Source organism: Geotrypetes seraphini, chromosome 2, assembly GCF_902459505.1.
Source record: "Geotrypetes seraphini chromosome 2, aGeoSer1.1, whole genome shotgun sequence".
Classification (NCBI taxonomy): domain Eukaryota; kingdom Metazoa; phylum Chordata; class Amphibia; order Gymnophiona; family Dermophiidae; genus Geotrypetes; species Geotrypetes seraphini.
Window position 1 is genome coordinate 432,163,832 of NC_047085.1, and position 16,639 is coordinate 432,180,470.

A 16,639-nucleotide genomic window follows, 5' to 3' on the forward strand; every position below is an offset into this window, starting at 1 on the left:
TATTAAGCTGTAAAAAAATAATTTCATTCACCACTATAAAGTATCTTTATTTGAATCCATTTACAGTGTTATTGCTATAATTAAATACCCGTGCAACGCCGGAGCATCAGCTAGTACCTTATACAATAGGTAACAATAAATTTACCTTCCCCTCCCCCCCCTCACAATCTTGTAAATTTAAGGGAAAAAAAAATAAAATAAAATGTCATCTAATCGGTACAATACTTTGTAAATGGCTCCCACACATCCTGAAATTTCCTGAAAAAACCGCGCTGTATTGCAATAAATCTTTCCATTTTATAAACATGACATAAGGAATTCCACCAGAAATTATAATTTAATCTACTCCAATTTTTCCAATTATACGTAATTTGTTGAATGGCAACCCCAGTCATTATAAGTAATAATTTGTTATTATTTGTAGAAATCTGACTTTTTGCTCTCATTGCCATACCAAATAGCACAGTATCATATGATAATGCCACTGGGTTATCTAATAAACAATTAATTTGGTCCCAAATTGATTTCCAGAAATTCATAATAAATGGACAATAGAATAATAAATGATCTAAAGTCCCTGCTTCGAGATGACAGTGCCAACATTTATTAGACTTAGAGCTATCCAATTTTTGTAATCGAACAGGGGTCCATAATGCTCTATGTAACAGAAAAAAACAAGTTTGTCTCATAGATGCCGACACTGTACATCTCATCCTCCAAGTCCAAATTCGTGGCCATTGAGACATAGTAATTTGGTACTTAATCTCAATACTCCAAATGTCTCTCAGACCAGTGTTTAGTTTCTTTTTAATAAATCCAGCCAGCAATTTATACCACTGGGCGGCCTGGTGACCCAAGAAGTCCGCCTGAAAGCATAAGAACTCCATACTAAAATGATTACTAAGGTTTTTCCATTCAGGGAACCCCGCCTGAATGGCCTGCTTCAGTTGCAACCATCTAAAACATTCTGATTTATTAAGACCATATTTATGTTGCAACTGTGAAAATTCAAGCATTTTACCATTAGAGATAACATCATCTAATAAACGTATTCCTGCTATCATCCAATGCTTCCAGGCGAGCCTTTCTCTGCCAATTTGAATCTTGGAGTTCAGCCATATAGATTGATTTGTAGATTTGTGAATTGGAATTGTTGTTAAATTACTTACATAACGCAATGTTTTCCATTAATATTCTGTTATCTTTACTGTAACTAGGCATTTTGATACTGAGCACATAACAAAGGCGCAAAGGAGACATGAGTTGCCATTCAAGCCACAACCAATCTGGGAGTTTTTCCATGAGCTCTGGGAGGACCCAATACATACCCTGGCGCAAAATATAGGCTTGATGATACCTATAAAAATTGGGAAAATTTACCCCTCCCTCTGAAATTGGCTTTGTAAAGATACCAAGGCTACTCTGGGAGTTTTATCCAGCCAAATAAATTTTATGAGAATACTATTTAATTTTTTATAAAAGGACCCTTGAAAATAAACCAGCAACATACCCATCTGATAACAAACCACAGGCAAAATCATCATCTTAATAGTTTGGACTCTCCCCCACCATGAAAGATGTAAAGGATTCCATTGCTCACACATTTCTGTGATCTTCTGAAATAACGATTTTTCATTTATTTTTATTGTTTCTTCCATTGTATTTTTAATCCAAATGCCTAAATATTTTATTCCATCTTCCCTCCGTAGAAAGGGAAATGAATCAAACAATGGACATTGAGTGGAAGAATTTCTGTTTTACTCCAATTTATCTTGTAACCTGAAAATTTTCCAAATTTCTCAATCATTTCAAGTGTCTCAGGATTTCTCAAATAGAGCAATATATAATCTGCGTAAGCCGAGACCTTTTATTCCTGATCTCTACGAGGAATACCCTGAATCTCATCTGCTTGCTGAATAGCTAGTAACAGGGGTTCCAATACAATATCAAAAAGCAGAGGAGATAAAGGACAGCCTTGTCTAATCTCTGTCTGCAACCTAAAGCCATCTGAGAAATTATTATTAATATACAATTTAGCAACAGGGGAGCTATACAATGTTTGAACCATTTGTATAAATCCTGTACCAATACCAAACCATGCCAACGCTTGATACATGAAGGTCCATTCAACACGATCAAAGGCCTTCTCTGCATCAAGGGATACAAAAAGAGCCAGATCATTTAAAGCTTTTGATAAATTCAACATATGCAAGGCAAGCGTAGTGTTATTAGAAGAATGTCTTTGAGCAACGAATCCAGTTTGGTGCATTCCAAAAATAAAACGTATTGCTAAAGTTTTAGCTAAAAGTTTTCCATCAACATTAATTAAAGAAATAGGCCTGTAATTTGAAACCAGAGTGGGATCTTTATTTGGCTTTGGCAAGACTGTAGTTAATGATTCCGCCATGGTACCTGTAATACAACCATTAGTTAGTTGATTCTTATATAAATTTAGTAAATATGGTAATAGAGTAATTTGGAATGATTTATAAAAATCTACTGTAAAACTATCTCCACCTGGATCGGATCCAACTCTAAGGAACTTCATTGCTGCTTGAAATTCCTTAATTGATATTGGCTTTTCTAAACTTTCTTTTATATGCTCAGGAACTTTCGGCCCCTTGATTAAATTTAAAAATTCCAATCCATCTTTTTCTTTATCTAAATAAGGCTCAGCAGAATACAGATCTTTATAAAATTGTAAAAATTATTTTAAAATAGAATCAATTTGTGTACAAGAATTTCCTTTTTTATCTTTTATCGCCACTACATTTATTTTTCATTTTTTTGCTTTTAAATAATTTGCCAGTAATCTTTCTGCCTTATTTGAATTTGCATAATACAATGCTTGTTGAGAAAAGAAATCTTTCCTTATCATTTTAGAAGAAATCTCATTATATTTCCCTTTAGCTTTCAAAAGATCTTGTAAAATAGAATATTCCCATTTATCCTTTAATTTTGATTCCAATATCTTAATTTCTTGTTCTAACCTAGAAAATTGATATTTAATTTGTTTTTTAGTATACGCCGAAAAAGAAATAATTTGGCCTCTTATGGTTGCCTTAAAAGCATCCCATAATGTCTCCACTAAGATATCTTCCGTATTATTTATTTGAAAATAATCATTAATTTTTAACTGAATTTTCTCAATAAAATTAGGTTCTACAAGCAAAGCATTATCAAATCTCCACACAGATCTTCTAACCTCCTTAATTTTAATCTACACCCCTCCATGATCAGATAAAATAATTGGATTAATGGAGGCTTGTGTTACTTGCTGAACTTATGCATTTGAAATAAATATAAAATCTATTCTTGAAAATGATTTGTGGACATGGGAGCAGAATGAAAATTCCCGATCATTAAAATGAAATATTCGCCATATATCTTTTAAATCACAATTTTGAACCAGATTATCCAACCCTAATGATTTCATAATTCTAATAGGTTTTTTGTCCATTAAAGGATCTATAACAGCATTAAAATCCCCTGCCACAACTAAATTAGAAGCAGCCAGTGGTAACAATAATTGTTGTAGAGATTTGAAAAATTCAATTTGATTAGAATTAGGTGCATATACATTGAACAGCGCAATGGTAGTATTTCCCAGATTCATGTCTACATGTATCCAACTTCCTAAGGGATCAGCAGCAATTAATTTGAACGTAGCATTACATCTCTTATTCACCAATATAGCAACACCTGCTTTTTTCTTTACAGCTGGGGCATAAAATCAATGTTTCACCCAGTCTCCATGAAGCTTTTGAGACTCTAACGCTGATAAGTGAGACTCCTGGATGCAACATATATCAATATTCTGTTGTTTTAAGAATAAAAGTACCTTCTTTCTTTTTATTGGATGGTTGAAGCCATTTACATTTAGCAAAAATAATTTAAGTTCCATCTATATATTTATTTCCAGCACATTTGAACTCCAACAAATACATTAATTTATTATAATTTGCATACACATAAATCATTCCATCAATTTACTATATAAAACATTCTTCCCCACTCTTAATTCCTTAAATATTATATTTTTATGATACCAAAAATCATTCCCTTTGCCCTCCCCTTCCCTTCCCCTCCTAATAATGTGATAACTTGAAGACATCTGCTCAGACCGGCCACCCTTTCCCTCCCATTTACTTACTATTAACTTGTTCGGGCAAATTTGACCATGTTACCCCATTACTAAGAGAAGAATATTGGCTACCTTGAACTCATAGAATCACTATCAATCTGTTGATTGTAGTACATAAAATGCATCATTCTGGTTCTCTGCTTTATCTCTCTCATTTGTTGATACCATATCTTCCTGTATGTTCTCTTCTCAATCATAATTTCTTTTCATTCCTCTGCTCTGCCATATGTTTTCACTTTGTCAGGACCCATATTATAGTGCAGCAGTCTCTTGCCTTTAGAATTTTCTCCCTCAGTATCCTCATTTAGAACATTTTCTGGATAGGTTTAAATCAGGATTAAAAACTTTGCCATAAACTTTTCTTTTTACAGATGAATTTGGCATATAACTCTGATTCCAGCTTCTTGTTGGGTGCCTTTTGGTTTGCAGTATCTGGTCTTATAACATGATTACTTTTGTCTCCTGTTTTTCTATTCATCAATGCATTTTTTTAATTGATAGGAAACTCAGTTCTTTGTTAACTCCTGTCTGGTGGGTATCAACATATATCATCTTTTTGATTTCAAAGGTTTATTGTTCCTGGATTAGTAAGACTACTAAAAAGAAATTATAAGACAATACCTACCAGAGAGGATTTAAAGATCTGGGTTTCCTATCACAACATAAACCATCTCACCCCATCCACTCATACCTTTTCCCATGAGACTGTCATTGGAATGCTTTTATGTTTCATGTATATATTCTGATATATGTCATCACTTGATCATTTCTGAATTTCTGATCTGAAGAAGGGGTTACCTTTGAAAGCTAATCAAAAATGTATTAGATTAGTTCAACAAAAGAGTATTTGTTAATTTCTTTATTTTCTTTCTATTTATTACCTTAAAAAGTGGACTAACACAGCTACCCTACTACATTACTCAAAAGAAAGAAAGGTCAGTAGTGGAGAGCCTCAGAGATCTGTCCTGGGGCTGATTCAGTTCAATATCTTTGTGAGTAATATTGCTGAAAGGTTAGAAGGAAAAGTATGCAGTTTTGCTGATGTCAAGAAGATTTGTAACAAAGTTGAAATCCTGAACGTGAGAAGTGATCTACAAAATTTAGAAGCTTGGCCTAATGTTTGGCAGTTAATATGAAGAAATGTAGAATGGAACATTTGGGGTACAGAAAACCAAAAGAGTTGTATGTGATAGGTGGATATGCTCCGACTAGGAAAGAGACCCTGGGGTGATGGTTTCTGAAGATCTCAATGTGGTAAAACAATGTGACAAGATAGTGACAAAGTCAGAAGGATGATCGACTGCATATTACCCCCCCCCCCTGTACAACTAGCAGAAATAAGGAGGTACAAGTTGTTAGTGAGACTTCACATGGAATGCTGGGTTCAGTTTTAAAGACTTCCTTGATGATATCGAGTACTAGAAAGCAGGTCTATCTTTGGCCACTAGGCCTTAGCCAGTCTGCCGCTGAATATTGGCTTAGCTTGACTAAATCTGTGGAAACTGATTTGGATATTCAATGCTGGTGGCTGGATATGGCCCTGCATTGAATATCTGGAATCACCACAGACTGTGGGAGGTAGCCAAGCTAACTCCTGTGGTCTCGATATCAGGCCCATGTTCTTGCCAAGGATATAAAAAAGACTCAAAGCTGTTAAAAGGAATGTGACCAAAACAGTATGGGATTTGTGCCAGAAAACATATGAGAAAAAGACTTGAAGACCTGAATTTGTATATCTGAAAAGAGAGGAGAGGCAGGGGATATATGAAAGCAGACTTTTAAATATTTGAATGATATCAGTGAACAAACAAACTTCTGTACTGCATCTTGGGTACCCGTGGTTTTGTCCCCATGGTCCTTACTCAGGTGGGCAGAGAAAAAAAATGACAGAAAAAAAGCATCTCTAACGATTTTCTTTAGCACACTTCTGTTGAGGCATTTTGCAATGTCAAAACAGATTTCAGTAGAGCAATAATGTCTTCATCCTCCAATAACCCATGTCATTGTGTTATTGCCATCAATTTCCTACATATTCTGTCATAAATTGCTATTCAACAGTCAAATTTCATATTTCTGATAGGATCAACTGTTTCAGAGAGATTACAGAAGAAACAAATGGAAAAGTTAAAATAATCTTTACAGAAAGACATTGATGCATCACATTAATGCATTTTCTTATCTGCTGTACATCAGCTCACATTAAAAAGCACCTTTTATTTAAAATCATCTTCTGAAGATCTAAGGTTATTCACAACTTGGCTCATCTCAAACTTCTGCTTATTCCTCTCATTCCCAGCTTGGGAGTACTGTACTGTATCAATCCTCACTCTTTCAACTTTGATCTATTTTCTCTCCCTTGTGACTCATTTATTAGAACTAACTTTCAGCAGATATTAAAAATACCTTTCCTAGTCTGCACACAGTATAAGACATACTTCTACTGATGCTCAGTGTATTTTTGCTGTATAGTAAGCATTCCTATTACACCACATTATTTTTAGTGTTATAAAATATTTGGCACTGATGAAGAAGACAGAGAGGATTGGAAGTCTGCACAAAGTGCTTGTCAAACTAAAGGAGGATATCTGGCTAGTATACCTGATCTATCTGTGCAAGGTAAGCAAACTTTCTAACAACAGGAATAGAACTGTTTCATAGATGTTCATTAACACAATCCATTCTGCTCACAGTCATGCGCATGAAATACCTGTTTCCCTAAAGATATAAGCAAATTTTGTAAACATCCCAGGCATGGAAGGAGTTGGGGGCGGCAACTTAACTGCCCTTACCTATGATTGAGAACCTTCCTATAGGGCAACTCCAGTCCTCAAGGGCCAGAATCTGGTTGGGTTTTCAGGATTTCCCCAATGAATATGCATGAGATCTATTTGGATGAACTGCTTTCAATGCATATTCATTGGGGAAATCCTGAAAACCCGACTGAATTCCGGCCCTCGAGGACTGGAGTTGCCCACCCCTGCTATAGGGGTTCCTATCCCACTATGGCTGCTTCTGAGTGATGCACTCATGCAAACTTGTAATGATAGAAATGGAAAAATGCATAAGATGCAGGTGGCCCCCCCCCAGGACCAAGTGCCTATTGGCAAGTGCTCTACTGCAGGTGCCAATAGGTCAAAGGATGAAAAAAATAGGCACAGTAGTACTGTGAGATAGTAGGATGTGGAGAAAGAAAATTGGGGAAGAGAGGAGGAAATTCTTTTTCACTGAAAGAGTGGTTGATCGCTGGAATAGTCTTCCACTACAGGTGATTGAGGCCAGCAGCGTGCCTGATTTTAAGGCCAAATGGGATCGGCACATGGGATCTATTCACAGGGCAAAGGTAGGGGAGGGACATTAAGGTGGGCAGACTAGATGGGCCGTGGGCCCTTATCTGCCGTCTATTTCTATGTTTCTATGTATGTTTCTATGATGTTGAGCTTTATGGGAAGGTGGGGTAAGATGAAGGGTAATAGGTAGGGAGATACTCATACTGAGTATGTAAAGGGCAGACAGACAAGGTGGAAACAGAAGTGAAAGAAAGATAAATGGGACTAGGGAAACGGTGAGAGAGTAGGGATGGAAAGTCACCACAACTTGGGATAATCATCCAGTGAAAATATTTATTGCAGCCTACTATTTCGGACTTGACACAGTCCAGGTTTCAACCAACAAGCCTTCCTCAGGGATCACAATAAATATATCTACCATATGCTATTAGTCTACATACCCACTCTTTGATATTGCTTTCCAGTGAAGAACTACTGTTAGTCTTTAGACACTCATGCCATTTTAGAATTATAAGATATATGATATTATCTTCATGAGAAGACTAAGGGCTGGATTCTGTATAGGACGCTTGGTCTCATTAGCCGCCTAAGAGGCTTATGAGAATTGCATATGGGCGTCATGTATAGAATACCATAATGAAATGATTGGTTAGAGTGAGATATGGGCTTGGCCCCTCCCACACACCAGGCTACTACAGACACCTGCTTGTTGCTCTACTAGGATTTCCCATACCAGGTGCTGCTGTTATAGAGACAGGTATGTACTGTTTCATTCAGATCTTTGGGAGTGGGAGGAGGGTCAGTGTGTGTGTGTGGGGGGGGACGGGGTCATGACTAGGGTTACCAGATTTTCCAAATGGAAAATCTGGATGCCCTAGACCCGCCCCACAGGCCTTCCCAGTTCCACCCTTCATTAGCCCTACTCCAGCCCCGCCCCCCGCTACCTACTCTCATCGGGCAGGAGGGAATGCGAGCATATGCGAATGCGATGTGATGATGTCATCACGTGGCATCTGCAAATGCGCAGATGCCCTCCTGTCCAACGGGAATTTGTTGGAAGCTTTTCAAAACCCAGACAAAGTGCTAGGTTTTGAAAAACCGTCCAGACCCCTGGGCATGTCCTCAAAAGGAGGACATGTCCGGAGATATCCAGATATCTGGTAACCCTAGGATATTCCATACCAGGTGCTGCTGTTATAGAGACAGGTATGTAGTGTTTCATTCAGATATTTGGGAGTGAGATGGGGGGTCAGTGACCACCAGGGGCATGGGAGGGGGGGTCATGACTAGAGTTACCAGATTTTCCAAATGGAAAATCTGAACCTCTAGACCTGCCCCCAGGCCCACCCAGTTCCACCCATCCCTGTCCTGTTATGCCCCAGTCCCACCCCCAATTCCACCCCAGCCCCGCTCCTCGCTGGGGTGGAATTGGAAAGAATCGGCGGATGCGATGCGATGTCATCCCGACAGGGACTTGTTGGAAGCTTTTCAAAACCCGGTCAAAGTGCTGGGTTTGGAAAAGCCATCCGAACCCTCAGACATGTCCTCAAAAGGAGGACATGTTTGGGGAAATCCGGACTTCTGGTAACCCTAATCATGACTTAATCTCTCCAGTGGCAGCCGAAGCCCGAAGTCATCATGCCGTTGTACAGATCCATGGTGAGACCTCACCTGGAATATTGTGTACAATTCTGGAGGCCACATTACCAAAAGAATGTGCTGAGAGTCAAATCGGTTCAAAGAATGGCCACCAGGATGGTCTCGGGGCTCAGGGATATCCCGTATGAGGAAAGGCTGAATAAATTGCAGCTGTACTCACTCGAGGAACGTAGAGAGAGAGGAGACATGATTGAGATGTTTAAATATATCACAGGCCGTATTGAGGTGGAAGATGATATCTTCTTTCTTAAGGGGCCCTCGGCCACAAGAGGGCATCCGCTAAAAATCAGAGGAGGGAAATTTCATGGCGACACCAGGAAGTATTTCTTCACCAAAAGGGTGGTTGATCATTGGAACAAACTTCCACAGCAGGTGATTGTGGCCAGCAGCGTGCCAGATTTTAAAAGTAAATGGGATAAGTATGTGGGATCTCTAGGGGGGTAAAGTCGAGGGGGTGGGTCATTAAAGGGCTATGGCCCTTTTCTGCCATCATTTTCTATGTTTCCATGATCAGTTTTGGTACCTTTTTGGCCCTTAGATACTTTTAAAACAGGTCTAAATCCAGATGTCTAAATGGCATCTTGGATGTCTTGGGAAATGTTTGATTATCGCTGCAAGACGTTCAAGCGCTACTAAGCATGCTCAAATCCCACCCATAACACACCTTCAAGGAGTCCCCTTGAATTGCAGACAAAAAGTCTAGCAAGACATCTGGGAAGTTGGTTTTGAAAATCGGTAATTAAAACGTCCAAGTGACGGGTTATAATGGTTTTTGGATATCTTTCTTTTTTGAAAATGAGCCCCAAAGTGCTGATAAAAAAAGTCTAAAAGGGAATGTGAAGAGAAACGCCATAGAGTGAAAAACTCACAATAAAATATTTTCAGATATATCTGAAACAGGAAGCCTGTGAGGGGATCAGTTAGACCAGTAAATTATCATGTAATAAATGAGGGACTCAGGGAGGACAAGGCCATAGCAGAAAGACTAAATTAATTTTTGCTTTGATCTATACTGAAGAGGATGTAAGAGATCTACCTATATAATCACACAGATTAATCGGGAGAAAAAACATCTGTGATGTGTAATATAAAATACTAACCATATACTTATAAATTACAATTTATTTAACCCTCCTTTTACGAAGTTGCGTTAGGCTTTTTTATCACTGGCCGCGGCGGTATTAGAAAAGATGCTCATAGAATTCGTATGAGCTTCAGAGCTAATACAGCCATGGCTGGCAATAAAAATGGCTAATGCAGCTTTGTTAAAGGGGGGGTAGGGGTATTTTATTTATTTTTTTCTGTTTTAATTTTTAAAGGATATCAACATAATGTGAGCAGGGCCAATAAGGCCTCTTATAGGAGAAAGCCTATTTCAGAACCCAATCTTTGTCTTATTCATAGTCATTTGCCCCTTATATAAAATATGGTGAAAACCCTTCTCTTCATATTTTGTACCAAAAGTGTCACAAAAAATTAAATCCAGTTCTGGAACAAGTCATAAATGGTGTTTCCAACACCCACATTCAAAATGGTGTGTTGGCAATCTAAATTGCCTGCTTCCAGAGTTTAAGTGATATTAAAACTGAATCACCATATTTAGGAGGAGTGGGGATGAGACTTATATACTAATTTTTGTGGCTACACATTCAAAGTGGTCTACATATATTATATATAGGTACTTATTTTGTACTTGAGGCAATGGAGGATTAAGTGACTTGGTGGTATATTTTATGGTGGTCCAATTAGTGGTGCTGAAACCCTTTTTAAAACTTAGCATTAAATTGGCTACCCTCCAGTTCTCAGGTACTATGGATGATTGTAATGTGATTATCACATAAATATAATCCTCATGCTAAAAACAAGATTGGTTTTAGACATGTTGGGGCCTAGGGCAAAAGTTAAGGAGTGGGCCCATGATCCCTTTTCCTTCCTACCCCCACTTCCAATCTCCCCAATGCTATTACTACTACAGATAAAACAACTTTTAATGACTTCTCCACACACACACACCACCGACAGACCTTTACCAAATACAGAACAAGGGATCACAAATAGAAATAGAAACTGAACTAGGAACCCCGATAAATTAAACTCAGCAAGTACGACATCACTGGAGAAATAAAAACAGAGTCGCACATCTTTTTGTACTGAACATACAGGGATCCCAGGCCCAAGACCCCCCCAAATTAGCCATCTTCCTTGCTTTGCCTGGTACACATACAGGGTCATCCTTAGGGAACAGTAGGGCTATCCATGGTTCCACCCACAGTACAATAGTATAACCCTTTGGATAATAGCCAATACTATCCTAAAAATAACACCACTAAAGAATTGGCTTCACATCTAGTCCTTGGATAAGAAGTCTGTAAAGAAAATCAACCAATGGGGTAAAAAAGGCTTTTAAATAATGGACATCAGTATGAGCCCTTGATGAATCAACGTAAACCTCTGGCTCAGGCGATATCTCATGGTCTAAGTAAGAATTGCCTCATATATCATATAGTCCATAAAGAAACTAAGTGTGTGAATAAAGTCACACTCCCAATGGAAAATCAGACTTGTACACCAAGGGAAAAGGGTAGTAAAGGCACAATAAATACATACACTCCCTAAAGACCAACCTAATAAATAAATAAATAAGTAGCCACAGTAGCCATGTACCTTTGTTACCAGCAGAAGAGCATATAAAAGGGCTTTGCAGAACAGAGAGAGCCTCTTTTCAAATACAGGCAAAAATTAACGTGAAATCCCAAGAAGCCAAACTCTGCATGCAGCACAAATACCAGGAAAACAGAAGTGCAACATAAAGGCAGCAGATGTAAATTCTGAAACTGGACATATTCCAAACACTAAAATGAAAATAAAATAATTTTTTTCTACCTTTGTGGGTTGGTGACTTTGTTTTTCTGATTATGTTGGTCCCAGTCTCTGATTCTAGATCTGTTTCCAGGGCCTCCAGTCCATTTGTTCTTTACTCTCCTCCTTTCTTTTTCACTTCTTGCCTTATGCCCATCTTTGGCACTGATCTTTCAGATTCAGCTTTCTTCCATTCTTCTGCCCCTTTGTCAGTTCTAGTTTTCCATCTGTTCCCTTCACCCAATCCATGTGCATCCTCCTCTCTTTTCCCTTCCCCTCTCATCCATTCTTGTGTGGTGTATCCTCCTTCTCTCTTTCTTTCCACTTCCATCCATCCATCAGGAATGGTTAAAGACAAATCCTGTGGATCTGATCTATACCATCTACAATGGGGTCTGTAGAGGATTTGGTTTTTACATATGTGCTGCCTTGGATACTTTTAAAATTCAACAGTCACATGCTCTGATATTTCTGGATCGTCTCTTGCTACCGTATTCTTCATTCAGGGCACTTAGATCAACACAACAACACTTACTGACTATCCCTTCTTTAAAAGTAATAGGGACCAGGAGATCTATCATTTTCTCAGCTTTGGAACAATGTACTAATATACTTACGCAATGAACCTTCTTTAGAAAAATTCAAGCGTTCCTTAAAAAGCTTCCTGTATAAGGATGCATTTGAAACATAGATAGCTTAACTTACCAATTACTAAATCTTATAGATCTTAATTAGACCTATAAGTAGGTCGTAAATTTATCTTTTTTTTTTTTCTATGATCATTCTGCCTTTATATCCTTTTTTTTTTTTGTTTCTCTTTTGTGTTCCCACCATATGTGTTCTTCCCTAAATGTTTCTTCTCTTTCTTTAAAGATTGTAGTTCTTCCCCCTCGCCTTCAGTTATGTATCAGTTATGTATTAGAATGTATATAATTTGTATTCAATTGTATAAAAAATGTTTTGTTTTGTCCCCTATTTTTAAAAATGTTATACACATTGAAGTATATGATATTGCTTATACAACAAACCTTAATAAAACTTGAAACTTGAAACTCTTGGATATGGAACTCCAACTTGCCCTGTTCTGCCCATGATACCATGCTGCTTCAGCAAAATCCTGTGGTTGCCCTGGATTCTCTGCTGTCTCGGTCTGTCCCAGATCCTGTGGCTGCTCTGAAGACCTGCTCTGCTTCGGCAGGGCTTATCTTGCCCAGAAGCTTCAGAATTTTTTTTTATATCAAAGTTAGATATGTGGAGGGGCATAATAAAAAAAAACGTCTAAGTCCCCTTTTGGCCTAAGGCCTTAAACGTTGAAAGTAGAAGCAGGGAAAATGTCCATAATCAATAAAAACGTCCAAAAGGAGGTTTTTTTTTATAATGGCCTGCCTCTACCTTCAGCTGTTTAAACACCCAGACCACCCACCACACTACGTCTAAACTTATACCCCATAATGAACCTAAAAAACGCCTAAGCCCCAAACATCCAACACAAGGGCTTTTAGGCGAAGGAGGAGCCAGTCCTTCGCCTAAAAGCTGGATCCTGTAACCGGTTTCTGTCAAAAACAACACCGATTACAGAATCCACCCCTCCCCCCCCCCCCCGACATCGGGGCAAGAGGGAGTCCAAGCCCTCTTGCCCTGCGGCACCCCCGAACCTCCAATGAAGATCGAGGCAAGAGGGAGTTCAAGCCCTCTTGCCCTGCGGCACCCCCAATGAAGATCGGGGCAAGAGGAAGCCCAAGCCCTCTTGCCCAGCGATCCCCAACCCTCCCCATCGCCGAGTCCGATGTGGCCAGGAGGGAGCCCAAGCCCTCCTGGCCTCTCACCCCCCCCACCCCCTACAAGATTGGGCAGGAGGGAGACCAACCCCTCCTGCCCAGGCAGACCCCCTATCCCCCACCCCCCACTATAATATGGACAGGAGGACTCCCAGGCCCTCCTGCCCTTGACACAACCCCCCAAAGACCACCCCCGAACCCCCGATCAGCCCCCCCGCCGACCCCATGACCCCCCCAATCCCACCCCATACCTGTTAAATGTTGGCCGGACGGACGAGTGCCAAGCCCGCCCGTCCGGCAGGCCAGCTGGCTCCAGAATGGGGCCAATTGGCCCTGGCAGCTGAAACCCCACCTACAGGTGGGGCCTAAGGTGCCTGGGCCAACCAGAATAGGCCACTTTTTAGACGTTGTTGTTTTTTTTATTATGAACCCCATAGATTCCCAGATCAAACTTAATATTAAAAGAAAAAATCATAAATGAGGCTAGGACAGACACAGGATCGTATTGAGTTAGAAGAAGACATCTTTTTCCTTACAGGACCTACAACAACAAGAGGGCATCCGTTAAAAATCAAGGGTGGGAGATTTCATGGTGACACTAGGAAGTATTTCTTTACCGAAAGGGTGGTTGATCGTTGGAATAATCTTCCACTTCAGGTAATTGAGGCCAGCAACGTGCTCGATTTTAAGAAAAAATGGGATAAGCATGTGGGTTCACTTCGAAGAAGTGCTTAGTGGGGAGGGTTCTTAGAGTGGGCAGACTTGTTGGGCCAGTGGCCCTTTTCTGCCATCATATTATATATTTCTGTGTTCTATGTTTCTAGGACAGACTGAGACAGCAGTGGATCTGGGGCAAAGCAGGGCAAGTTTGAGCTCTATGTCAGAAACAGCAGAGGATTCAGAATAGTCCATAAGTAAAAGCTAGGTCCTTTGCTGACTTGACTGGATCCTGGGAGAGGTATACAGTGGATTCAGCAGATCTGGGTATCCAACCTTTGCCTGTTTTCTTCATCTACATGTTTCTTTTTCCCCTTTCTTCCCTTCCATGCATCTCCTCCCTTCCATTCCAGTTGATCCATACACATCTCCTTCCTCTATCTTCCCTTCCTCTTCATCCATGTGCATTTCCTCCTCTTTCCTTCCTCTCCATCCCATATGCAGCATATCCACTCTCCCCTTCTCCATCCATGTCCAACATTTATCCTCTCTCCCCTGCATTACTCTCTCCCCTCCGACCCACCCAGTCTTACCAATTCTCTCCATTTCCCCACCTCCCTCTGTCCAACATCTCCCCTTCTCTCCCAACCCCCATAGCATGTCTAGTGTTTCTCCTCCTCTAGCCTTCCTCCTTCTGCTGCCCTACCGCTGCCTGACCCAGGACCAGCACTAATGTCAATAATGAAAGGCCTTTGAGTCTACATGCTCAGGAAGGCCTTGTTGACACCACCCCCTCTGACACATGCATCAGAAGGGCGGTATCAATTAGATCTCATGAGCACTTAGTGCTAGTGCCAGGCCTTGCATGGACTCCGGACTTAAACAGACAGTGGGAGGAGGCAGAAAGAGGAAGATTTTTATTCATTTGAGTTAGCACTGGTGTTGCCCATACCGTGGGGCCCCCTGGAGCTGGGGGTCCCAGGGCAGCTGCCCTGTTTGCCCTTCCCTAATGTCAGCCCTGGCTATAAAGCCTATTATTCAGGGTAAACAGTTTATATTAGTTGATATTATCTCTCTGGGATTTCTTTGTAATTATTAAGATTTAACTTGCATATTGGTAAAGTCATCAAATTTAGTATTTTTCAGTAGTTGAACCCTCTTTTGAGTAAGGTCAATCTGCTAAAGGTTGTACATGCTTTTATCAATAGTAGATTAGATTACTGTAACACACACTTTCAAAGTATAGCTCAGATTTGCTTAAAAAGATTACAGCTAAGTCAAAATGTAGTAGCACATTTAATAACTGCAAAGAAAAAGATTGACCACATTTCTCCAGTTTTGGCTGGATTACATTGACAAACCTGTATCAGTGAGAATCACTTTCAAGATGTGCTTTGCATTCAAGGCTTTTCAATTGGGTTTTCCTAAATATCTTTCAGAACGGATAAGCATCAGTTATGTTCATTACAACATTCTCTTCTTCAATATCCTCCAATGACTTTGGTCAAGTTGACCTCAGCTAGAAAGTAAGCTTTTTGTTATGTTTGACAGAGGGTAGGTTCAGTGATGTAGTAAGAGGTGCCCGGGGCGGTGGTGCCCTTCCCCTGCCCCCTTTCACGTACACACACACCCTTGCCATGCACATGCCCCCTTCCCTTTCCTCGTACTTTTTTTTAACTTCTCCTGCATGAGCAGCATGCCCACGTCGGTATTGGCTCACTCTTTGATGCCACTTCCTAGGCGCGGGCCCCAGAAGTGATGTCGGAGAGAGCGTCGATGCAGATGCGGGCAGCAACCTCACGCCGGGGAAGTAAAAAAAATGTACGGGGGAGGAAAGGGATGCGTGGCAAGGAGAGAAGTGGGGGGTGGAGATGAGGAGGGGTGCCATGCCCTTAGGAAGACTGTGCCCGGAGCAGACCAACACCCCTCCCCTTACTACACCACTGGGTAGGGTTAAATGGTAAATCCTCTCGGTGGAGGAAGGTGAATAGTGGTGTGCTCAAGGGACATGTACTGGGATAGGCATTATTTAACATATTTATGAATCACCTATACATGGGAATAATGAGTGAGGTGATTAAATCCAGATGACTACACTATTCATCGTTGTTAAATCACATGCAGAATGTAAGAAATTGCAGGACCACCTTAGGAAGTTGGAAGGCTGGGCATCCAAAGATCAGATGAAATTTAATATGGACAAATGCACATTGGGACATAATAATTCAAATCATAGTTAACTGATGCTAGGTTCC

General features: G+C 40.1%; 1 protein-coding gene across 1 annotated transcript in view; it reads left to right on the forward strand.

Annotated features, from left to right (window-relative positions):
• The window catches only part of MRC1 (mannose receptor C-type 1), a 239,932-nt gene that overhangs the window by 172,289 nt on the left and 51,004 nt on the right, over positions 1-16,639 (forward strand). Inside the window, 1 exon segment of the mRNA XM_033932883.1 lies at positions 6,646-6,760. Within this exon segment, the coding sequence (XP_033788774.1) occupies positions 6,646-6,760 (115 nt within the window).